Genomic DNA, 27725 nt, shown 5'->3' on the forward strand with positions numbered 1-27725 from the left:
ATGTTAAAATTTAATGAATATACAAAATGAATGACTTTGACTACTATTTAATTATTGGTAATATATATTTATTTAGTCTTTTATGTTTTATTTCAAATAGTTAAGAACCGCCATATGAGTTATAATTTGGTTTTAATTGTGCAAATTGTGATGCAGTCCCTGTATCATTTGACCTTTTCAGTCAAATATTTCAAAACTTTCAAACAGATGTACAAAGACACTCCAGTTAAATAAATAAATCAACTTACCGAAAAAGAAAAAGAAAGTGAAAAAACAGTTTGTCACGCGAGGTCTGACGTCATAATATAGATGACAGAGGTCAGTTCGTTCACAACATATGTCCTTGTAAAATGCATCATTCTGCCAGTGCAATTGCGGATATCTTATTTGATTGTAGGTTTCAAACGACCCTGCTCTCCTGCCCCAAAATATTAAACTGCCGGTCCATAAATCGTATGTGCATGTCTAAACAAAATTGTATACGAATAAAAGATAGAGTTTGGAACATTAAAAAACAGTGACAGATTTGAGAAGGAAAACAAGTTATTCTGTCAACAATTAAGAACTACTTGAAAATGGATTCCTTGTAACTAATTAAACTATCTGATGTTGTATTTATCATTACATATCAATTGGTTAGACGCAGGTGTCTTAATTAAATCATTTTGATCGCTTACACAACATGAACAAAAGTTTTTACATACTGATCAGATGTCAAATTACTTATCTTATAACTGTCCTAAAATGTATTGCGAAAAACTGTTGATTTTCTGCAATATCTCTAGTTTGTTGAAGTTATACAGTAATGGGTAAAGGTTAATTTAATGCTATGATGAATGACGTTGAACAGAAGATTTGAGAAATACCTTTCCATGTGGTGCAAAAGGACCTCCACATGTATGTCTTACAGGAGCAGTCAATACTCTATTTGCCCAGTCGATTGTCCGCCAACCAAACCGTCCGTCGAAAGAGAGGAAGAATGATATGCACGGACATTGTGGCATGCTGGCCAATTGTTGTCTATAATAATCACGATTTTTTAGTTCTCCCTGATGCCAGTTTGTACACATAGCTTGATAGTTAGGACCTAGTCCGTCTGGTGGTGTAAGTTCAAACGTTGTTGCTCCTTGATACACTATTGGAAAAGAAAAGAGTAATAATATTAAAGTTTACTTCTAAAGTAATATTTTGTAGTTAAAAGAGCCGAAACTGCTAATATTACTTTGATTTACTTATATTTTATTTTTCATCGTTACTGATAAATTTTTACCGTCCTTTGAATATATTTGTCGCAAGTTTTGGAAGACAAAACGATAAGAATAATTTAGCGATAGATACAAGCTTAATGTTGTGTTCTATCTGTCAAAGTAGAATTATGTCTCAAAGTGATTAGGTATTTACAATTAAATTTTTCAAATAACAATATAGAACATGGAAACAAATTTGGTTAACTAGTGTTGTCAGGACTATTAAACTTTATTAAGTTTATAACATAAATATTTCAAACCAGATAGGGCGTTACATACAGTTTTCTTATTTTATGAAGATATTAAACTGCTGATTGATTTTGAAAAAAATATTTGTCAAGCAATACCTATAATCTAAGCGTGTTAACCAATTACCTAATCATTTACCTTAAATTCATAACACATAAATAATATACAGATGTTCAATACATGTACACTATGTAATTTGTTCAGTCGTTTCATTCTATACTTATTTTCCTACTCTCATAAATACATTTACGATACCTATGGTTGAAGTTTCAAGAATTAGATTGATGTCTGCTTGACGTAAATAAGAACCATCAGAACTGTCATCTAGACCATCAGCATGACCATTGACCAATAGTCCGATAAACTGCATATTTGAGACAGACTTCATAGAACCTCCCTCGTAGAAATAGAACGAGTAGGCAACTTCTCCGTCTGTCACGTAAATTACTTGGAAAGTGACCGTCTGAAATAACCAATAACATACGTGTATAACATTGAATAATACATTAGGTAATCTTCTAATATCATGCACCGTCAAAGTCGACTTCTATCCATTTTACCACAAATGAGGTTAAAAATAAAGGATTTGCAATTTTTTTTACCAAAGTACTTTATATAAAAAACGTATGAAGCATTTAGAATGTACATTTATGAGAAATGTACAACATCAGTTTACAATTAAACTTTAAAATCAAGTTTTTACAACTATATTTCTTCATTAACATTGTACGTTAAATCACTGATCAAAACAGTAACAGTAATTATTGTAATACGTGAAGAGAAAATTGATACGTTAAAGAGATAATGAATTTCTTTAAATTTGTTTTAATCTTTATATATAGAAACTATATTTAATATGTACCTCGTGCCTAGTTCCACCATATAAAGGGACCTCCTTCCAAGTTGCTTTGAAAATGAAAATCGGTGTTATGTGTACAGAGTATGTTTCATTTACAAGATTCTTCATGGATTCTCTGATACTTTCAGCGTCTGATGACATGGTATATGCCTGGTACCACACTGAACCCGAACTTCTCAAATCCAAATCTGTGAAGTAGGGAGCCAGACAATAAATACCAACTAAATCAGGTGTGTATTGTCTGTTTGCTGGAACTGTGTAACTTTGATAACGTCTGTTGAAACACACGAGCCCATTAGCACATACCTGAAATATCAAATACAAAAAATACACGCAACATTATTCAACCCTTGTTTTATTCGTACACCAATAACTTGGAACAGTTACGTAAGTTTTATTCTTGCAGCTCCAAGTTCGATTCCCTGCTATCTAAGATGAAACATTTAGCGGTTTTCTTATAAGACTTTGGCCACTGTCTCATTGTTACGTGGACATGCTTTATAATTTCGTGTTATATAACATAAAGTTTGAAATGGAAAGGCCTGACTTGAACGTTTCTTTGAAAGTATTAAATGACAATCCTAAATGAATTGTCAGAATGTGCTCTACTAGCGGTGGCCATGCTTACAAGTTGGCCTACATCCTTGCGCTTCAATATTGGAATTTTACCCCTTTAAATTGGGACTCTTTATTATTATAAGTCGAAAAAATCCTTTTTTTAAGGGTATTACACAAAGATACCGGAGGCACTTTCACCACCGTCAGTGTAATTCTCGGAGACAACTTACGTAGATCGTTCTATATCTTGCCCGACTGAACGGGACAGCAAAGGACGGTCGTACTAAAGCGTTACATCCGTCATCTGTTCCAGTCATACTGTCGTCTCCTTCTTCCTCACCATGTCTCAAATACAAACCTGATACAGTCAAAATATAAACCTTATGAAATTATCTAAAAACAAACTTGATATATAGCCAAATATAAGACTGGTGTATATTACTCAAATACAAACATGATATTACCAAAATAGAAACCCAATGTATTTAACTCAAATAACAACCTGATAAGTTCAAAATAGAAACTTTATGTATATAACTCAAATACAAATCTGATATAGACAAAATATAAACCTTATGCATATAACTCAAATACAAACCTGATATAGACAAAATATAAACCTTATGTATATAACTCGAATACAAATCTGATATAGACAAAATATAAGCCTTATGTAAATAACTCAAATACAAATCTGATATAGACAAAATATAAAGCTAATACAGTGTATAATTTGAATTCAAACACGTGTAACTAAATGCAATTTTGACATAAAATACATACATGATTAAATAGATAAAAAATTAGCACATGAATAAGTAAAAAATAAGCCATATACCTTATACAACTAAAATACATTCGCATACAATTAAATGAAATTCTGCCATTAACCCATTACTTCATGAGCATTTTGTGAAAAATGGCTGTTTTCATTGAAAAGTCTCCAGTTACAAGTTCAAATTGCTATAATACTATAAAAACTGCTTCAACACTAATCAAACTTGGCACAAATGTTGACTGGACCATTGCCCTTGCAAAAACATGCTCAGGCTTAAATTTTCTGTTACCATGGCAACGAGGGGACATCTCAAAATTGCTAAAAATCACTATTTTGCGTTGATTTTTTCCATCATTATTGATTTCAAAGTGCTGCAACTTCTCAATGGATTGAGATAGAGTCAAATGCTTTTCAGCGTTGGTTACACATTACCTTATGATCAATCTGAGGTCATTTATAGCCTCTCACAAGTCCAAAATTTTCTTTTTTTAACAACATTTCTCAAACAAAAACAAGTGTTGGGTGCCTAAATAAGGCATTTTTTCACCATTTGAGACAACAAAAAGGGGGGGGGGGGTGAAAAAGGCGTTAAAAGGCGTGTATATGAAGTAATGGGTTAAACATACGTATTTGGAGTTTTAACAAAATTCTTTTACTAATGAGCATTCGTTAATAATCATGTTGATTTACAGGAAATTCAACTTACTTTTTAAAAGCCCTTCATTGATAATTGTATTTTTTTTTGTTATTTATTTCAATTTATCCGTTTCGAAACTTTTGTACAATAAATGAAAAATAGTTGTATATTTTAATAAGTAAATATGAAAAATTGTTAAATCTTAAAATAACAAGCTACATTGAAATTCGGTCTGACTGAGGGGTTAGAGCGTGCATAATACAGACATTGGACTTAATAGCGTATTATATACTCTGATAATAGAAGGTACATGGTAGTATACCGGGCATACAGACTGTAAAAGATAGACCCGTTCTAGAAATTTCAAACATTTTTAAAGAACGTTGCTAACGTAACATTTCTAGGAAAGAATGACTGTTTACGAGATTATCTACACTAATCAACAGGGCCAAGTACAATATTCGTACAAAGCAAAACCTTTGGAATAATGGAAGACTTTCAAAAGATAGGAACCGCATCTGCCCAGCAAACATACCTATATCGGGCCGATATCGGCTATATGATGGAATATCTGTGTCGGCTACCATATATCGGACCGATGTCTATCCGATATTGACATATTTCACTGATATAGGTCCGACATCGGTCCGATTTATATTCGTTTGACATGATTTAAGTTTTATCATGGTAACGTTTTTTAGCATACAGGACCATGAAACCGGGAAAAAATTTCCGAATTTTAACGCATTTAACCATTGAACGGATATTTATCGCAATTTGCACAATGGTAAATAGTTACCTACGCACCGTACATCCGGGCACGCTTACATTTGGCGCAAAACTCAACAAGGGACAAAAGTTCGAATATTTATAATCGCTGGGTAATTTAGCATTTTATAATACCTTTTTGATAAAATATCATTAACATAATTGATATACTGGTTGAGTGCTATTGAAATTTTGAAAAATAAATAAAAAATATATGGACAAGATGGCTTTGATTTTATAGTCATACAATTTCGCGATCACGTTAAATTGGGTTGGTAATAATTTCTTTTAAACCTATAGGACCTTAGCAACTTGTTGACATAAATAAGAAATAATTTGTTCTTAAGTTTAAGCAAGACTTTGCCATTAAATTTTGTTGAAACAAAATAATTAAAAGTTACATTTTGACATTTTTTTTAACTTTTTTTGCAACAACCCATTACCCAGAAATTGTGAAATTTTAGCATGATAATCTGTCAAATTGTGAAAAAAAATAAAAGTAGTTCGAGAATATTTATTATGAAGGAAGTGGCTAGCCGCCCGTACGGCTAGCCAAAAGTTCTAGCCGTACGTGAGTCACGTACGACTAGCCAGGACACACTGTATTGGCTAGCCGTACGGCACTTTTCAAAATTATATGGAAGTCTAAAATGCATATGTTATTTTATGACTTTAAGCGAGGATTTGTACAAGACACAGCAATTGTCTTCGTATGTTTACTTTTTAGAGATTAATCGCCTTGTTTGTTGGCTACAGTAAAGAAAGTATACGAATACAGTATATATTTTTGTCATCTCAAGACGTCGAGAAAAAATAGCGTTTGGTTGCAGTTAAATAACATCAATTGAAATAGTTTACAAAACTATTTCATTTAGTCTAATTTTCAAATAAAAAAAATTATAATAATAAAAAAAACGCCGAAAATAGTTGTTGTTGGGCTCTGATAATTGCGTCAATTATCGACGATATAGAAGTTTGTCCATCATTAAGGAAAGTTTGCCTTAATTAAGGCTTATTAATTGATTGTGCTTTTATGTTCGATATTTAAAATTATATGTACTTTATTTGAAAATTATTAATTTTTTTTTCTTTTTCACCGTTTTTTTTTTCAGTATTCTTTTTATTTAATTATTTATTTATTTAATTATTTATTCCCCTCCGATCATTTTTTATTCGATCCATGTGCTTAAATAACAAAAATGATTTAACAATTCATCTTTCATACAAATAAAACAACAAATCATAAGCATGAAAATCAACAACGTTATAACTTATTACATACAACTTTGACACTTTTATCAAAATAGATTATACAACGCTTGTTCGTATTCATTTTTTTACAAAATGGCGGAACATCTTTATAAAAGTGAACACACTAGGACAAATGCGGAGACTTGATTAATATCCTCGTTTTAAGACACATAATAACATATGCATTTTCGACTTCCATATAATTTTGAAAAGTGCCGTACGGCTAGCCAATACAGTGTGTCCTGGCTAGTCGTACGTGACTCACGTACGGCTAGAACTTTTGCCTAGCCGTACGGGTCCGTACGGCTAGCCACTTCCTATAATGAATTATAATTTCAGTGTTCCATCAAAATTGTTATCGTCATCTGATGAAGAAACTCCTACACATATTCAAAAATTAAAGCTTCCACCAAGGCCATGCCCTGTACTACCAGACTGCAGAAGCAGCCTACAATCATCGTAACAGACCACGCTTACAGGCACTCCAACAACCCAGGATACATACCCAACTGTAGCGATATCATCAACCCCTCGTTCGGTTGGCAGTAATAGAGTACCATCAACCCCTCATTCAGTGGTCAGTGATCGAGTACCTTCTACCCCTAGTTCAGTTGTCAGTAATAGAGTACCATCAACCCCTCATTCAGTGGTTAGTGATCGAGTACCTTTCTACCCCTAATTCAGTTGTCAGTGATCTAAATGAAACACCAGAGACCCCTGCAGGTAGTTCCACTGCCATGCGTTCCGAAGTAGGTAAGGATGTTTGATTTATAGGTATACTCTTAAATGATTTTAAACAATAATTGGTCTTTAATTGATAAAAGATGTGCTTTTTTTAATGTCTGAATGGTTGTATTGTGTTATTTCCTTCCACTTGAAGAACTTGGGAGACGTAAGATGTCAGTATTAAATGAAATTATTCAAATTATTGGTTCATTCTGTGTATAATGTTTTTATTTGGTTAAATATTGTCGGTTAGGGTTTAAAAAGATCATGGCATTTCTTTTGATGTTCTTGTTAAGAAATCAAACTTCTAAATTTAATAGCAGTTTGTCCATGTCTCTTCATTTAAGGATGTTCACTTGGTCTGGACACTGCAGGATGATTTAATTAAAAAGAATATTCCTTTTGTTTTTTTTACTTCAGTAATTATATTGAAAGTTATGTTTCTCATTAAATAATATTTTTGTATTTTAGCACGAGATATCCGCATTTTTACCCTATTAGAAAAAATGTCTCGACAACAGACACAAATATTGGACACTGTTCATCAGGTATTTGGTGTCGTGTCAAAGTTGGAAAGTCAAGATGGTGGTGGACCAACTGAATTGCCTGATGATATTCATTTACCAGTTACAAGCATTGAAGAACTGGAGTTGGTTGAGACAGGTTTACAAGAACCTGGTTGTTTCAATGGCTTGGTAAATTTATTTTCATTAGTTAGAAAGATGTTAATTTTATCTTTGCACGAAATGAATTTATTATTGTTTTTGAAAACAAAAGTGTTTTTGCTAAACTTTTTTTATGTCACTAAAATTTTGCACACTAGTTTTCTGTCCGTCATACTGTTCTTAAAAGTTTTTGGCCTGTCATTAGTGTGCTTTTGTTTGTAACACAAAAGACATTATATTATTACTCTAGTGTAATATGTAGACATTATATTATAACTAGTGTAATATAGTATTTCTTAAATAGAGAATATCTGTTTGTTTTGCATGTAAGATTGAAAAATATTTCACTGAGCGAACACCAGATGCAATATTAATTTCATGACTTGCATTGCAACGAATGAAAATAAAATACCTGGTGTTCACGAATGAAATATATTTCAATCTTATAATGTAAAACAAATAAATTTTCTTTTTATTTCATGCTTTTTTCGTGATTTTAAATATTTTTTACTGATTTGCTGCCTGACGTCGCGCATTCTCCTTTATGAAGTCATAACATCATGATGTCACATCATCAATTTTGAAATATAATCCTGTTAAATCCTCCAATTTTGTTACACTTTTAACATGATAAATGATGACATCGACTTTCTTTTCTTAAAGAAAGAACATTTACGTATGACGGCATTTTTTTGGGCCTGTTATTCCATTTAGTTATATTCTTTTCATCTGCATTCAGATATAGTCCGGCAGCTGAAGTCGAATTAGATTGTAGAGAATGGTTTCGAAGTGCATGTGACAGAGACGGGGGCCGTAAAAGAAGACAAAAAACCAATGAAGGTGTCCAAGAAACACCCACTGAATAGAACTTTTAAATATATTTATAGCGATATTGAAAGAAAAAAGATGGCTCTTTTAATTTGGAAGTAATGTAAAGGACTTGTATCATTCTAGCCTAATAGTTCAAGAACATATACTAAGAAGAATAAATCATACATAAATAGTGATATAGTTAAACTAAACATTAGGCCATCCTTAAAAAATTGTTTGTGTGTAGTGCTCCGACCCTATGTTCAAGAGGTGGGTGGGTAGGTAGGTAGGGGATTTTTTTTTTTTTTTTTTTTGGAAATTGTTACAAAATTGGAGCATACTGAGTATAGCAATACACAGTATATAGCCTCCCATGATATACTGTGCATTGTATTTAGACAAATTAAAATATGTAGGCAAATGTATTTCTGTTGATATTTTCTTTGTTTAATATTTCAAATGATAACAGACATACAATGTAACACTTTTGTTGTTGTTTATTTTGCATCTGTTTCATCTTTAAACAAAATAACTGAACTTGTTCCTTATTTACTGACATTAACAATGTCTGGAAAAAGGTGACAATACCTTTAATAAAACAAGTGGTATGAGAAAAATATATACAATATGATTCCTTGACAGATCTAGCCCTTTGAGAAAATAGAACAGAATTAGTCTCAATACCAGTATTTCAGTGTTATTTGAAAATGCAATTTGCATTGCAAGTATAGGTGTTTTGTTTGTAAAATCAATGATTACCACCTTTTTTGATGACCACCTAAGATTTCATTTACTGGTCCTGACTTGTCAAATACTAAATGCACAAAGAAGGGAGGGGTGTAGCAAATCCATTTTTCTCATTACTATTGAATAAAAGGAATTATCCTGCAAATAATATTAATCTGGTTAGAATATAATTATTTGAAATTAAATGACTAACAGCAGAATTTTTTAGCTCTTTTTATGTTATTGTTTGTTTTTGTTTGTTTTTTTTCTTTTTTGTTTGTTTGTTTTTTGTTAAATTTTAGGGGTACACTTGAAAATTTAGATTACCTTGCCACTTAGCCAACAAACCATGTTAATTAACTCCATTCACTAGCCAGCATAATAATAGATCATTATGTATGTTACACCTGTCACACAGTCGTATGTACTTACCATATATGGCAGTGTAGTATGTAGAAAAATCTACGTCACCTGCTGTATACATGTATAGTGTGTAATCAACAGGTCCTGGAGCCTGGAGTTTGTTTTGAAAGTTGGATTAAAGAGAGCAACAATTAATAAACCCCTTTGGGTGTTTAAAAGGGAATATAGTACGGACAATTACAAAGGAGAAAAAAGGAACAAAAACAAAAGAAAAAATAAACAGTGCATGATTGCATCAAAGATTAAAAAATATGGCTATTAAATTACAATTTAGGAAAAGGTAAAATTAATGAATAATTATCATTCTTATAAAGAAAACACAGGTATAACTTATTTAAAAGTATCGGGAAAAGACCCATTAATTTCCAGCGATTTTCCCGCGAAAATTTTATCAATTAACTTGTTTTTTCAACAAGTTTTAATGTAACCTCATGAATGGCAAAATGATTTAAATTAATTTATGTCAACAATAAAGTTTTTCTGGTATTATTTTGTGTAAAAATGTATGTATACAGTGGTGGCCTATGGTTACGGAGGGTAATCTATTTTAACATTCATTGATGTATGTATTTTATCTTTGAAGCAAGGTTGCAATCTTTTTTTTTTCATTTTTATACCAAAAAAATCAAATTGTATTCAAGTTAGATATGTCAACTCATGTAAAATCATGTAAAAAAAAATTCATGAGGGTACCATTTCTGTCAATTTTCACATAACAAAGTGACAATCTTTTTTCACTTTTATATAAAAAATAAATCGAATTTTAGTCTGGTTTAATATGTCCAGACAAAAACTTTATATTTGTAAAAATATCTTGAAGAGGGCATCATTTCCATAAACTGTACCGTGTACGTATATATATTCAACATTTAGTGGAATGAATAGGAAAATCGAGTACAGCTTCACACAGTGTGTAAGAGATTCATCCGATCGGAAATTATTTTAGCTAATATCTTCGAAAGGGGATCGAATTTTATAAGATTTAATGTTAAATAATTAACAAAAGAACAATTCATTCACATGTCTGGCTTGGAAACTGAGAATTTTTATGCCCTTTGCGAAATTTTAAGGTTTCTGGCGAATGTGAAATCGCCGATGTTCGGGGTCGAAGTTTGGCAAAATATCGATGAAAAGCGTGCGTTTATTTTGGTTTTGGAATACAATTCTTTTACTCTTCTACTTCTCAGTTCAAAATTTGTCTGAAAAGTTATTGGAAAAAGATCTTTTTAACAGAATGGGTAAATAATGATCTCAAAAAAAAAAAAAAAAAAAAATCCTCGAAGGTGTAAAAATTTTTTAGAGTCGGGGCCATTTTCATGGGTCGGTCGGAGCACTACAAACAAACAATTTTTTATGGATGGCCTTATTGAGATATATTTAAGAAACAATATCAGTTTCTGTGTTGTTCATCGGCTATTTAAAATCAGTTTAAGCTTGTGTGTCAGGCAGGATTATATATATTGTGTTTACATCGTTGCTGGATTAATGATTCTTCAGCCCCTGACCAGTTTAAAGTGACGCCATTCTGGCACTTGTATGAACAAGCTGCATACTTGGGATGACGTTTTTATGGTGCTTACGAGTTCGCGTCAATTTGTCTTATAAAACTTATATCAATCTGTTGGGTCGGTGAATGTGAGATGTTACTTTAGCATCATATGAAAAGAAGAAAAAAAGTGAACTGAAAACATCAGAAAAAGTGCGTTATTATTTTTGCCGTAAAAAGAATTTGAAAACTATTTTATTGAGGGAGAACAAAAAACAGCGGCATATTTGTGTAGTCCATAATCAGTGCTTATTGGAAGTTTACGCCGTTAAAATCCTTCTTTGTTATAGAAACAAAATCTCAAGGAGTGTTAGATTTACATAAGATGTACATATTGTTATTGTTTTTACTCATTCAGTATTTCAATCGCACATATCAAATATTGAGATTATGGTCATAGCTTCATGATAATCAAATAATTTTTACAATTATAATACTAAATCCTGCGATTTGTGAATCTATAATTCAATTATTGTTTTTGATTCGTTATTATAGGTTGTTTTTTTGTTTTATGCTTTGTAAAAATATTATAAATCCATTTTATTACCATGCCTTGCCAAATGTATAGTCAAGTCTAGTCTTTATTTTTTGCATTGTTTTTTACATTGTTTTATTCTTACATTTATTTTCTTTAATAATTCTGCATAATTGCTGATATTTTTTATTTATTTTTTTCTATTATTGCATAATAGCTGAAGTATAGAGAAAAAAAACACCCATACAAATGCAATGTTGTAGATTCATTCTCAGTTTTTAAATGGAATTTAAATCATAGCTTTTGAACATATTAAGTTTTATTATTGGCATTTTTAATTTGTTTGTTTATAATGTTTTACCAAGGAAGCAGAACTAAATTGAATTATTACTAGTCTTTTATATCTTTTTTTAGTCAGGTATGTTTTTATTTAAAGTGAAGGTGTATATTTGTTTAGAAATGGAAGCATGAGAAAAGAATTAACAGTGATGTTTGTACAATATATATATTATTTATCAACAGAAATAACAATTGAAGATGGCCATAAGGAGTTGTTTACCAATTAATGCAATCTAATGTAAAAGTCAAAAAAATATTATTTAATGTGGGAATCTGAATATTAGTTATAGTATGATAAAATGATATAATGTCATCAGTGGGGAACTTTCTCAAGAGTGAATCTATTATATTCTTTAAAATTTTGATTTCTTAAATTTTATGTCTTCATTATAAAGATTCAGTAACCATGACAATTTATTTTCTTATTTACTTTCAATAATTATATATTAACAAAATTAATATGAGTGTTATTCTATTACCAGTATATTGTCTGTGATTTTTAAAGGAAATTTTTGATTTCATTTATGAAATGGACTTAAATGTCTATTTAATAGATTAATGATACAATTAGACTTCCTTAAACACTAAAAAAACTATTACAACATTAAATAACATAGATTGAAGACTAATATTGTTTTTTTTTTTTTGGGGGGGGGGGGGTGTTGTGCACTTTTTCTCACATACTTCTCAAATATTTATAACAAAACGATGAAAAATGGATTGTTTGCTGTTATGTTATTGGGTTTTATTTGCAGTCTGCGATAAACAATTTAATTTTGATAAAGCAACAAATACTTGTTTACAGTACCATTGTCCTTTAAAAATACAAATATATTTTTAGCTCGACAATACGAAGTATATGGAGAGCTGTCCTACTAGCCCCGGCGTCCGCGTCCAGATTTCAGATTAAAGTTTTGGTGCAGTAAAATATTTCTCACTATAACTTTGTCATTTCTAAAGGCATCAACTTTAAACTTAAAATATATGTTCCTTATCATCAACCACATCTTATGTGACAAGGTTCATAACTCTAGCACCAATATTTTCAGATTTATCTCCCCTTGAACTTAGAATTTTCCTTAAAAAATAAAATTTTTTACTGTTACTTCTTTATTTCTAAATGGATCAACCTCATACTTCAAATATATGTACCTTATCATCATCCCCATCTTATGTGACAAGGTTCATAACTCTAGCACCAATATTTTCAGATTTATCTCCCCTTGAACTTAGAATTTTCCTTAAAAAATACTATTTTTTACTGTTACTTCTTTATTTCTTAAGGGATCAACCTCATACTTCAAATATATGTACCTTATCATCATCCCCATCTTATGTGACAAGGTTCATAACTTTAGCACCAATATTTTCAGATTTATCTCCCCTTGAACTTAGAATTTTCTTTAAAAAATATTATTTTTTACTGTAACTTATTTATTTCTAAAGGGATCAACTTCATACTTCAAATAAATGTACCTTATCATCATCCACATCTTATGTGACAAGGTTCATAACTCTAGCACCAATGTTGCAAGAATTATCTCCCCATCAACTTAGATTTTTTTACTAGAAAAATGTTATTTTTTACTATAACTTTTTTTAGTTTTAAAGGTATCTACCTCAAACTTCAAATACTTATTCCTTATAATCAATTATATTTTATGTGACAATGTTCATAACTCTTGAAGTAATTTTTACAGATTTATCTCTCTTTGAACTTAGGATTTTCTTTAAGAAATATTATAACTTTGTTACTTTTTAAGGTATCTACTTCAAACTTCAAATATATACTTCTTATCATTACATACATGTTGTGTGACAAGGTTTATAACTCTAGCGTGACTATTTCTACAATTATTTCCCTTGATCTTGGAATTTATTTTAACAAATGTTATTTTTTTACTATAACTTAATACATAATTATACATAATTGATTTTTCTTTCATAGTTTTGTCCTCCTTACTGCGTCCAGTATTCTATTAGTCGAGCTTGGCTGTCTCTTGTGACAGCTCTTGTTTCCAATCTTTGTTAAATTCTTTTTTGACTGTGATGTTAACTGCTGTACACAATTAACATACATTTGTTAAAAAAAATATTGATTCTATGATATACATGTATATTTGCCAAATGAAAATAAAAAGCTTATATTTAAGCTCAATTGTGTTTTTTTGTTAATTGGAATGAAAAAATCAAAGTAAAATGTTTTATTAGAAGAAAAATTAAAGGTTAATTTATGTCGGTATGACACCGGCTTCAAATCGATCTAATGATATACAGCCGATATCGGCCCGACTTGTAGCCGGGTTGCACATCCGACATCTGTCCGATATAAGAAATCGATATCGGGCCGACATAACAACTGATATCGGGCTGATATTGGACCGATATAAAATTTTTGCTGGGTGTTCGCTGACGGTCAGAAGGAGAGAAGAGAGTAAGGAGATTGTAAATAACCAGAGAGCTTGTTTCCAGGAGATTTATTGAGTAAAATCAAATAGATATTAACCTGTTTTCTGAGATAACAATATAATAAAGTTAAATTAAACGTAAATCAAAACTCAAAGTTAGCATAACACATGTTAAATAAATATAATGTGAACATATGGCTTTTTAACATTTTATGTGCTAGAAAATAAATCTTGAAATAAGCAAATATATAATTTACCCCAGAATGATAATGAGTATTGATTTCAAATAGTCATAAATATTTTTTGGAGTTTCTTGACCTTGGTGGATACTAAATTATAAAATAATACAGGGTGGATACTAAATTATAAAATAATACAGTTACAAGAAAAGCATTGATGCAAAGCATCAAAGGGCGTCCAAGCAAGAATACAGAAAGTGAAGATGAACTAGTAGACATATGGTTAATTGGTTTTTACCAGAATGAACGGAAGAAAGACATAGCTTATTTTTTCTGTAAAATATTTGTTCTGTAACGATATCCTACATCTACTCCAAAACCGGGAAAGACCGGACAATAAACGTATGATACTATTCGCCGGTCACTAGTGAATCCCGGTCAAAATAGACCGGGAGAGACCGGGAATCACCGATAGAAGTAAAATACATTCCTCTATAAATAGATTTTCGGAATGTTAAGGTCATCAACTCATCATTCTATTTTAACATACCATAATAACCCACTGTGTTCTACAAAATGATAAATAAAAAAACGAAGAGACGGAAAAGGTTATTTCATTTGTAAATGTTTGCATTGCGAAAATCTCCAGTTCGCTATTCATTGTACATATCGCGACATTTCATTTCTAATTAATAATAATCAAGCACCCTCATACCGGTCGGAATGATCGGCTTTTATTATGACCGACTAAAAGGCTCGAGAAGTTGCTGTCGCCCTTTCACAAAATCTGATTTCATTCCATAAGGGGCGCCGCGCTTCGGCGCGGACGCCAATGATTTTTCAAAACATCAATATCAAAAGTTTCTTTAAGCTATTTAAAATCAATATTATAGAAATCAACATCATTGACTAAATAAATTACAATGTAAACGTATTCTTATATTTTATTTTTATATTTTAACTATATACTATTTGTATAAATGTTATAAAAGTACACAATCCTTTAAATTCTCAAAGGAAAATTTTCCTTGACATTTTACCCGAGAGATTTTACTGAAACGGTGATACATTCCCAAAATCACATGCATATGTCGTTAAAATGTTTTACACATTTAATCAGAGATTCACCGAAATTGAAGAGTTTCTAACATTTCATCATAATAATTATATTCATGATCAATTGTATCGGAGGCGTTTTCAAAATCTTCGAATAATAATAGTTCTAGTATTTTGTTAGGTTGAGCAAAGTCTATTGTTTCATAAATGAGAGGAACAGTTTCGCCAATATAGAAACATCTTATGAAACCTGTTTGTGCATTATCTATTATAGATTTTATAACCTTTTAATTTTATTTGCTATGGCTTTTGTTTCAATATTGTATTCTACATTTAACAAACTTATAGGCCCCCAGTTACTTAATATTTGCGTGTCTTTATTTGGTTTTGGTAAAAGATAAATAATACTTTAATTCTGTAAAGTTAAAAGATTACCTCTATCCTAAGAGTAATTTATAGATTGAATAAATATGTTTTGATATCAGACCAAAATTTACGTAGACTTTAGACATAAAGAAATAAAAAAAATAAAAGTATAAAGATGAGATTATTTACAAAATAAACAGATACTCGAACAAAGCTTAGTAAACATACAAATGCGAGCGTTTTATAACCAGAAATAATATGAAGACGAGAATGATCTTGTTTCTACATATCGAGAAGTATTTATTATAATTGTAATGCGAGTCTTGTTCAAATGTAATCTGGGCGTAGGGATTTTCATAATACAGGATAAAAATAGACGGCAAAACTTAAATAGTATGACAGTACAAATGATGAAATAAATAAACACAAATTACAAATCGATAAATCTGAAACTTACCAGACTGAATTACTGTAGGCTCTGTAGTTGTTGTTGTTTCTGTTGTTGTTTTAATAGTTGTAGGTTCTGTAGTTGAAGTACTTGTTGTTGGTTCTGTAGTTGTAGAAGAATCATTATTGTTGTAGTAATAATCAATCTAAACCTTATGTAGTTAAAAATATTCCCTATTTCTTTTATAACTATAACACAACAGTCTTGTCAATTGTACAAAACCGTGCTTTCTAAATATTGTTTTCAACAGAGATAAACAAACAAAAAACTTGTAACAAGAGCAATTCGTGGCTTCATACAAACAGATACAATTTCATTTCAGATGATGAATAAGTAATCAGATGTATATCTAATATTTTTTTCTATGAGATATGTTCAAAAACATCGTGGACTCCTGTTGTCGCTTCTACATGGTTAATTGCATAATGTTTTAATAAAATGCTAAGTATGTCATTTATCAATTTGGAGTTTGGATATAATTTACAAGCGATATTCTTATACAATTCTCTGAAACAAAAAGCTTCTCAATATATATTTCAGCAATACTTGCCAACGCAGGTTTCATTACTGGTCAGTTCAAAACCATCTTCACAATCACAGGAATAGGAACCAAGACTGTTTATACAAACTGTTCGATGTGCGTCTGTGCATGGATTATCCGAGCATTCGTCAATATCTGTAATGCAAAACTGTCCAGTGTAACCAGGATCAGAACAACATATTACAGTCACATGATAACATTTTCGAGCTTAATTAAAATTAAAATAGCATCCACAAGGCGTCCATACGAAAATCCATCATGTTTGGAAAACCAATTTACTTAAAGCTGCATTAAATATGTCAACATTTTTTCCGTTGGCTTAAAAACCAAGCAATTCCAGTTCCGTTACCGTTTTTAACAGTATTGATGTAAATCTCATTCAATATTGTTCATAAGTTATCATTAAAAAAACACGGTAAAACAAAAGTTCGTATACGAATTTTAACATGTACTATATGATTAGCTAGTGTATGCACTACAGGCCGGGGTAAAATCAATTCTTACTATGTTGATAACACCAAATGTGAGATATTTACCGTTTTGTTTCACGGTGCATTAGCCCTGTCGTTCACCAAAAAGTAATCATGTCCTCAAAACGATCGAATTTTTATGAAAACATCGTAATAAGATGCGGAAATATACCGTTAAATTCGGACTTCTACTTTTTTCTATTTCTATTGATGTATGGATGACCCAAAGACGTAGTTTCTCATGCAAATAGAAACTGCACTTCCGATTTCGCCACAATGAGGTTGCAGAATTTTAGGGTTATAAAAGTCATTTTTGTTGTGTGATACCAACATAAAAAAGGAAGTTGATTTGAAACACATTTAATTAAAGAAATGAAGATTTTTCTTTTTTTTTGAAAACTTATTTTATGCAGCTTTAAAAGGAGATCAATGCGCATTTTGAAAAAAAAAATACAATAAAACTATAGAGTGTTTTATTGTAATGAATATAAGTTTAGTATTTGTATTTTGGGGTTTATTTTAACGTCGACCTCTTAGATTTATGTGTTGAATAGCTAGCATTCTAATTTAATCAAATACAAATCTTTCTCCTCTTTACTTTACAAAAAAAAACCCACACACATTTGGGTTTTTCTTAAGCTTTTAGTAATCGTATCGTGTTTGCCATTCACAATACTAGAATCTTATTTTGCGAACTTTAAAGTTTTGACATTACCTCGACATACGCCGTTTACTTGCATGTATCCAGGTACACAATTACATTGGTATGAGCCGTTTGTATTCTCACACGTTGAGTTTTCCGGACAATCAAACGTTCCGGTTTCACATTCGTCGGTATCTTCACTGCACGTGTCTCCTTGCCAACCAGTCTTACATGTACACATACCATTTATAGTATTACATAACTGTGTTGTGTTTTCATTACAGGCGCACGTACTGTTGCACTCATAACCAAATGTATTCTGTCGACAACCTGAAAATGAAATTAAAGTTTCTTAAAAGTATAAAGAAAGCCGGAATCTATAAATGACATGTGTAAAACTTGCGGATGGTGATGACTGCAATATATATATTTTTAATGTTTAATCTTATATTTCTTGAGGTTCTTTGTTTTAGACTTTTCTAATACAGATAGCTGCAGAAAATTACACAATAACCTTTTTTGAAAGTAATCTTTAAAGTATAATATAACTGTGTTGTGTTATAATTACAGGCACAATATGCCTCAGAAACCATATTTATTTAAGCCTTTAGAAAAATCAAACAAATGTTTATCAATATTTTACTTATGTTAAATGCATGTTAGATGCTCAACAGGTAAAGAAAGTAGTGTTGAATGTGCAGTCATGTGTCATAAAGGCAGCAAAATGTAAACGAAATAGTATTTGACTTCAATACAAAATACTAGTTCACTATAATCATACCAATTGCCAACAAAAAATAAACACAAAAAAAAAAAACCCCACAAAAAACAACAAAAAACAACAAAAAAAAGATAGTTAAACAATATGGCAAATGAGTATTTCTTTAGAAACTGTACAAAGATGCCAAAAATTAAAAGTTTTTTTTTTTAAAAATACAAATGATAGTATTTCTAAGGCATATAATGACTTGAAATCTTACAAAAGACATTGTTTAAATGTTTGTTTTTTTGCATACAAACTACGATCATAGGTATACATTTACGAAGAAAAAAACATGCATTAACGGATAATTTCGGGTGAACACTGTTGTTTCACCTTTCTTATATGCGCGACTCTTGGTGGCATTAAGGGGTAGCATTTTGCATTGACGGCACTGTAAGTCGATAACGAAAACATAACCTTTTAATTACATCGCAAGAACACGTGTGAAACATAACATAATGATTTCCCTTTTCCGAAAACATATTACGAATTGCCAAAATAGACGTATATTGTAATGCAAGAATGTCACTTATGCAAATTTAAACTTGCGTTAACATCTACAGAAACCCGTAGGTTATCATCTCCCTCGACCTGCGGGCTCGGGATATATTTGCTTCTGTACATGTAAACGCACGAACAACTGTACATGAACACTTTATTGTAAGGTGATTGATATTGCTTACCCTCTTACTAAAGTTAAAATAGCCAGCATGATATGTCAGAGCGCAAATTAAAGCTTTATCTTAGTAAGATGTATTATTGTAATGTATTAATCTTGCCGTTATTTTATGCTTCAGTTATCAGTGAACTTTACCTTGACAAGCTCCATCACTGGTCGTGAAATAACCTACGTCACATTTGCAGTAGAAAGACCCTTCAGTATTGATACAGTTCGAGTTATTCGGGCACGTGTTAGTTTCGCACTCATTAATGTCTTCTTGACATCTAACTCCGCTCCATCCTTTGGAACAGTTACACGTTCCGATGATAATGTCACATGATACGGTGTTGTCATTGTCACAATTACAGGTTTCTGTGCAGTTATCTCCGTATTTACCTTCCGGACAGGCTGTGTAAATATCAGAGAGAGTAGCTTATTATTAAAAGTAAAGAAATTCCAACAGCCGTTTGGTCTTTTCATTTTAAGAAAATATAAATAAGACATCTTTTGCAAAAAGCGATATTGGCCGTGAAGTGTAAAGCTGATGTATGGGGACGTTTATATGTACTTGTATTTTTATTGCCGACTCGCAAAATAAATTTTGTTTTTTTTCCGGTGTATATCATGAGTCTAATTCAAAATCGTATATTAGTCGATATACTTAAATGAGGAGTCATTAATCTTAACCAAGAATTGAACTTTTTTAGTTAAAAGGGTTGGGTTGGGTTGGATTTTGCGTTGGTAACATCGTACCAACACAGTTAAGGTCAAATTCCGAAGGCAAAGGAAGACCTAAAATATGATAAACAAGATTAACAAGGAAAGGCGGCGTTCAATGAACGCAACACCCACACGATCCAGCAAAAACAGCCAGTGACAAGTAGCCCAGGAGGGCCCCAAACAAAAACAGGACAGAGCACAAGGCAGAGCATGGACAGGTTAATCACTAAAATCATACATAAGAAGAAATAATAAGTAACCGATAAGGAAGTAAAAGAAAACAAATAATAGGCCGATAAAGTCAAAGGGCACAGTGGAAGGGGACAGGAGACCCGGGAAAGGGGGGGGGGGGCGGTAAATAAAAGGAATAAAACTAGGGCCAAAGGGGAGGATACTTACCGTAGACGAGAAAACAAGGGACAAAAAACAAAAGTGCCACCAAAACAGTATGAAACAACAAAGACATACATTTGAGGAACACAGAGGGCGCTGCCTTTGAACGGTCGGCAGCATAAGTACTGCTGGGGAGTTTAAACCGGTTAATGGTGCACCAAACCTCACTCATAGCCCTACTATGTTCCTATAAACGAGACAGTGTAAATAAAATGAATCCCCGCTAAGTGAAATTTTAAAAGTTGTCATGGTAACGAAAGGTGAAATAAAACATCGAAATGCTCATGTAGAAACATACAAAAGAAAATCCAATGACCATAACAAAGTACTCAATGTCTTAAATGAAGACAGAGCAACAAGGAGATCACCTACAAGGGCCCGACGAAGCAAGACATAAGATGAACGTTAAGGCAATTCAGTCCCAAAGGGCTTTAAGAACTGTCCATCATAGAGTTCCACTTGGTCCGTCAGATGAAATTAAAAGAGGAAAGCGTAGCGTCCAACTGTAAATGGGTTGAACACTAAGCATGCGGTATGTCTGAAAATAGTAGGAGCATAACCCCTTTAATAAAACGTTTAATAATCTTAGTGAAAACAACAGAAAATTTACAATGACCCAAGATCTTACAAAGTTTGTAAACAACATCCCCGTAAAAATCAGGTTGGCTAATCCCTTGTCGCAGAAGTGTTTTTAGATCACTATTGAATTTTGAAATTAAATCAAAGCTATGATTGTAAAATTTTGTAAAATATTTACGTAATTTATAATAGCGGTAGCCCTGTTTTAGTAGCTTACCTATAATGAAAATATTTCGCTCGTTAAAATCCTTTACGTTGCTACAAGCTCTAGCGAATCTAATCAACTGAGATATATAAACCCCCTAAGATGTTGCATGCGGTACGTCTCCATCCAAATGTGGATATTTTACTATACCATAATCAAAGTCCTCTCTTTTATCATAGATTTTCGTGTGAATACAATTGTTTCTGATAGTAATATGAAGATCCAAAAATGATAAAGGCAAATTTCAAGAATTCGTTTTATTAAGCTGTAGCCCAGTAGGATAAATATTAGACACCATTTGATCAAAATAAGAATTATCTAAATTAAAAATGTCATCAAGGTATCTGGAAGTTTTATTAAATACTAATATATCATCTTGTTGTGTATTTTCAGAGGGACTCAACATAAAGTATCTTCATAGCAATATAAAAACAAATCGGCGACCAGGGATGCACAATTAGTACCCATGGAAATTCCTATGATTTGTTTAAATAGGGTATTACCAAACCTGACATAAATATTGTCTAAAACAGTTGAAGCTTGACAGTTCTTAATTTTCAATTTATCGAAAATTTCACCGGAATTCTCAATGGACCAAAATAGATATTTGCCGGTATTTTCGTACACTTTATCACATTATCTAATTACATGTGTTTTAATGGCAGTCAAACAAGACGTCAATAAAATAGAAAGTTTACTTGTAGTGCTAGATGTAGAATTAGCAATGAATCTGGCCTTGTAAGTTTTTTTTATGTAATTTAGGAATCCAATACATAATAGGAAGGTTTATTTTTTTTCATCGATTCGGACTTGAGGGAGCGTGAGGGATGTTGCACTTATTCATTATCCCTCATGTACAGACTCAATCAAACCGAGTCTGCAATTCTTATGTAATTTTGTTGTGATTTATGCTTCCGAGGGATCACTTTGTTTCCAGAATTTTATACTTCACAACAGCAGGTTTCACGTGCTGTGTGGCAGCTGTAAAAGGTTGGCCCGTACTTCACTTCAGTGTTGTTATATTTTTCTGGTCCTTCGGAATCATTGATACCAGCACTATTAAGTGTTGAGAATTGAGTACCGCTCAAGCCGGTTCTAGGGGGCGTGAGGTATGTTGCACATTACAGTATCCCACATGTACATACTTAATCAAACCGAGTCTGCAATTTTCATGTTATTTTGTTGTGATAAATGCTTCCGAGGATCACTTTGTCTCCAGATTTTTTTAGCAACGATCCGTTTCCTAGAAGAGAAGCAAGTATAAGTGAGGTGCTTTTCCCAGGAAAGAGCAAGTCTTAGAACGGTCCACTTTCCACAAAAAAGCAAGTCTTAGAGAGGTCCGCTTTCCCGATAAGAAGCGTGTCTTTGAAAAAACCGCTTCCTAGGAAAGAAGAAAATCCTAGGTCCTAGGAGCGCAACAAGTCTACGGTGCGTATCAAGATTAACTTGTGCAGCAAGTCAATTCAGCGCAGCATGTCAGGGAATCGCAACAATTCCAAAGAGCGCAGCAAGTCCAACTAGCACAGTAAGTATAAGTAGCGCACAAACTCAAGGAGCGCAGCAAGCTTAAGATGCACAGCTAGTTGAAGTGCTGAAGCAAGTCTAAGGGCACACAAGTTTAAAAAACACAGCAAGCCTCAGTAGTCTAGCAAATCCAATCCTGCAGCAAGTCTAAGGAGCGGAGCAAGACATACATGCAGTTGTTCTTAAGCAATATTCACAAGTTATGCTTGGAATCTCAAAAGTGAAACTATAACTTGACAATAGGGACCTCGTCCGGGATCACGTTTAAGAGGTATAAACCGAGCTATATGTATTGCGACTAATGGTTTTAGAATAGGGGAACACTAGGGTTATCCGGCGGTAATATATTATTGTTCATTCAAGATATATAAAAAGAGTGCATAGCAAGAGAGAAGAGATCCCGTGAAAAAGAAAGACGACAGTTAGAAATAAGTTTTGATCTTTAAAATGAAAGAAAAAGAGATTGATATAAGCAACCTAAATCCAGCAAAGTAACCACCAGTGAGGGGGCAAGTCCCTTAGACTAAAAATACATAAATTTGTTGAAGCAAACGATAATATAGATTAATTTCTTGAGAGGTTCGAGAGGCTTGCCGTCAGTCAAATCTGGAAAAAAAGACACTTAGGCCATGAGTTAAAGCTCATTATTATTAGGACAAGGTCTGGAACTATTTACAAGTTTGTCCATGAAGAAGCCAATGAGTATGATACTTTTAAGAGTACCAGTTGACTGAAGAGGGTTTCAGGATGAGCAGACACAGCAGACTACTTCCTGGTGAGTCTTTTGGTTTCTTACAAAATTAAATCAATCCATACGCGAAACCCCAGGTGAACAACTTCATATGCTGATCAACATTCCTGTAAAGTTTGATTACACTAGTTCAAGCACTGCAACTATATGCGACACAACATGAGAACACATGGACGGTCGGACCAGGCAAATCCAAAGGCATGAAAACAAAAGTGGAGGAATCATGTTGTTTAAAAGCGTCGGCCTTCTGTTAATCCGACCTGTCTGTCTTCCTGTCGTCCATCAGTGTTGTCATTTATGGACGCATTTCAAAATTGTTTAATGTAAATATCAGCACATTTACACGACTTAACTCTGTAGCCAAATATTCAATGTCACACTTTGACTTTGAAGGAATTTGCAATGCTGTTTATGTATTTTATCTTTAAATGGATTGATTAAAAAAAATCAACAACTTTGCATAAACATTTGGATAGGGAATCGACGTGTCTCACGCAAGAAAAAATGCCCTGCTGGCCTACCTAACGATGATCAATTGTTGCTGGTTTTTGTTGGGGAATGCATTCATTGAATTTAGACCTTTTTTGTTGATTGTTGTTTTCATATTTTAGGCTTTTAGGTCAATGTCACACTAATAAGTCCAAAGTCATTATATTTTAAAATGGAACATAATTTGCATTGTGTCATAAGTAATTGATAATATATCTGTCTCTCATAAAATTTACATGATTTTACATGACAATTCACGTAGACATGTAAAACAAACAACAATACAAAGACACATCAGTGACTGTTACCTTTTTATCTTAAGTCTGCCTATGATAAAAATTATACAAGTAGTTGACGGGATACACGGGGATTATAACCTGAGTGAGATAAATATGACACGAGGTATAAGTCGAGATTTATACTTATGTAAGCAAGCTATATTCTCTCGTATATCCCGCCAGCAACTTTTACATTATTATTAACGATTAAAATCAGCAACTTCTTTTCAACTAAGCGGGGAAAAAATCAGGTAAAGAAGATGACATCATATATTCAACGGCTTCCCGAAAGAGTTATTTAAGTATCAAGTTATCATTGCGGTTAACTTTTAATTATTGCTTTTGAAGTAACGGCATTTGAATAAAGAAAAAGAGAACATTATCATTATATGAATTTTCCTTTTTCCCTGAGACGTCATTATGCTAAAAACAAGCCACATGGACCTCAAATCACATTAAAATCGAATGATCACGGATAACTTAAATTATCATTATCATATATCCATGGAGATAGGAGCCATTTTAATATACGTGGCCTTACATTATCTCCCATTCGAAAGATCTCTGTTCATATGCTCGGGACAAATAAAAAAGGATAAGGATAACTTAAATCACCATGAGAAGATATCCATAAAATTCAAGCAATTATTATGTACGTGAAGTTTTTAATATTTTAATAATACGTGTATAAAATACTGTTGTTTTTAAAAACATTACGTATACATCTAAATCAAATTTCAAATAATAAGAATCATTTGGCCTTTATCCAGAGTCCCTTACTTCTTTGTTTGATACCATTAAAGCAATACCTTCTCAAGTATTCCAATACTATGAATAATCTTAAGTTAACTTCTTAAAGAATTTAAGATAAAATGTTTGGTAACTGATGTAATTATCATTTATTTTGTCAAACGTAATCCTATTACGTCAATGCTAAATCCCTATACCGCAATGCTAGAGATGTGGTTAATATTTGCTAAATATAAAAGAAAAAAAAAGAAAAACATGTGTGCAGTTGAATAATAATGGGGGTTATTTCATAATTCCATGTGAAATCTTCCAACAAAAAAAAATTAAGAAACTCAGTTGTCTATTCCTCCTGTTTTAAATGTGCCGTTAAACTGTTCGGAAAACAATTTCTTTCTTTCATACAAAGTGTTTACTAAATATATTTGGAATGTAAGCCCCTAACATCATTGAGTTTCAAAAAGGTTTTTACACAAAACTTCAGACTGTTTATAATAGCTTTTTCCTTACTATATAATACTATATAAAGGAATGTTGTCAGTGACAAGTTAAAATGAACTGTAAATACTTTATCAGGATACGGATCATAATTATAATTGTATTTTTTTATCAATACGTGTTTAAATCACTGCTTGTAAGATAACGTAACATGTAAACTAAGTGTAAAATGATAAATCTTTATAATTCATTACTTCTCAGTTAGACATACCAATATAATTAAGACAGTCCCTTCCAAAACATTCCAAACCTCATGACGTTGAAATTTAAGCTATCTATTTATTATGTAGGAATTATGAAAGCAAAGGTGAAAGTGAGTTACTAGATGGGGAAAGTTTATAAAATATGTCTCTTCATTGAGGTGTGTAAAATAAGACATGTGATAATTTTCAGGGATAAATCAGTAATCTGCTCAGGGGCATGAATTAAAGGTTATATATCTTCATTATACGTGTCAATTAAATAGATTGATTGATGTATTTAGCGTAAATTCATGTTTCTAACAGTTAATTTAGAATCATGATCTCTATTAACAAAACAAAATTCTGGAAACAAAGTGACCCCTCGGAAGCTTTAATCACAACAAAATAACATAAGAATTGCAGACTCGGTTTAATTGAGTCTGTTTATGCGAGATAATGATTAAGTGCAACATCCCTCACGCCCCCTTGCACCGGCTTGAGCGGTACTCAATTCTGAACACTTTATAGTGTTGGCATCAATGATCCAACCTTGTGAACAAAGATTAATTGCAATGTTTTAATAATTTATCGTAAAATGTTATATACAATGTAATTAAATCAGTTTGCCTTTATTCATAGTTTTTTTTAATTTGCATAATTTAGACAATACCTTCGCAAGCAATTCCATTTTCAGTAAACCCTGCGTCACAGCTGCACCTACCGCCTGAACAAATTGCATTGTTGGTACAGTTATCGTTATGTGTACATGATGAATTAGAAACGTTAGCTATAAAAATAAAAATCGGAATGTACTTATCATATTAAATTGCTTTTATTGTTAACAGCATTAAACGGAATGAATTGAAGTCAGATTTAACTTTTTGCTGACGTTTGGAATTTAAGTTATCTTTGCTTTCCTTAAAACAGGCCTGATTATATCGTAATTGTGAGCGAAAATGAAAATGAGTTGCTACATAAGGAGAATTTTTATACAAAGTCCCTTTATTGAAGATTTAGAAATTAAAATTTGATAATTTTCAGGGATTTCCACCTTAAGCTACCAAATAGTTTATATCTTCATTGAACTTATCAATTACACAAATGGATGTATTCATGTAGCGTAAACTAATGTTTGAAACGATTCATTCAGTAGCATGATCTCTATTTACAAAAGCAAGTCTTGTAAATAAATATTGAAATTATTAAGTGAACAATAGCATTGAGGATATTTCATCATATACCTGTACAAGTTTTTCCATCGCCTGTATAACCCACATTATAACTTTAATCATAACTTTCTTTGAACTTAACACACTTAACTATTTCCTATGTCATAATTATAAATTGTCGTTTAATGCTCATTTCTTTATCCTATTGATACAACTTAAATCAGATCCATTTAAATATTCCTAAACAGTGATACACATAGGAAACATCTCAATTGTGAAAATAATAACCTTCGTAAGATAAACTTTGATTATTAGTATTAAAGCATCAAAATACTATGTCAGACCAACGTTGTTAATATGTTTTAAAATAAATTCAAAATGGAAACACCAAATCTTTGTTTTGGCAAATCTCTGCATTTTTAAAGATTGTAACTGAGTAATAACATGGCTGGTATCTCAACTCATACCTGTACAATTTATTCCATCGCCTGTATAACCCGAGTTACATGCACAAGTAAAACTTCCGTCAGTGTTGTTACAGGTCGCATTAGAATGGCAGTTTTGAGTGTTACTGGTGCATTCATTTATATCTGTGTAA

At 32.0% G+C, this 27725-nt stretch overlaps 1 protein-coding gene and 1 long non-coding RNA gene across 2 annotated transcripts; one reads left to right on the forward strand and one right to left on the reverse strand.

Annotated features, from left to right (window-relative positions):
* Nucleotides 1-285: 285 nt before the first annotated feature.
* On the reverse strand, nucleotides 286-27720 carry LOC132712703 (mucin-4-like; the record flags this gene model as incomplete). The annotated part of the gene is given in 10 exon segments (XM_060695118.1): nucleotides 286-465; nucleotides 867-1135; nucleotides 1752-1959; nucleotides 2359-2661; nucleotides 3144-3271; nucleotides 16524-16616; nucleotides 17065-17190; nucleotides 18241-18498; nucleotides 19746-20000; nucleotides 27595-27720. Coding segments are annotated over 8 exon segments (1476 nt in total), but the record flags the coding sequence as incomplete, so codon positions are not given.
* Nucleotides 4847-8303, forward strand: LOC132712702 (uncharacterized). Its single transcript, XR_009623340.1, has 3 exons — nucleotides 4847-5209; nucleotides 6687-7100; nucleotides 7545-8303. It is a non-coding gene; the product is annotated as an uncharacterized LOC132712702 (long non-coding RNA).
* Nucleotides 27721-27725: the final 5 nt, after the last annotated feature.

Source organism: Ruditapes philippinarum, unplaced genomic scaffold (genome assembly GCF_026571515.1).
Source record: "Ruditapes philippinarum isolate M1 unplaced genomic scaffold, ASM2657151v2 ctg9125_1_1_1_1, whole genome shotgun sequence".
Classification (NCBI taxonomy): Eukaryota; Metazoa; Mollusca; class Bivalvia; order Venerida; family Veneridae; genus Ruditapes; species Ruditapes philippinarum.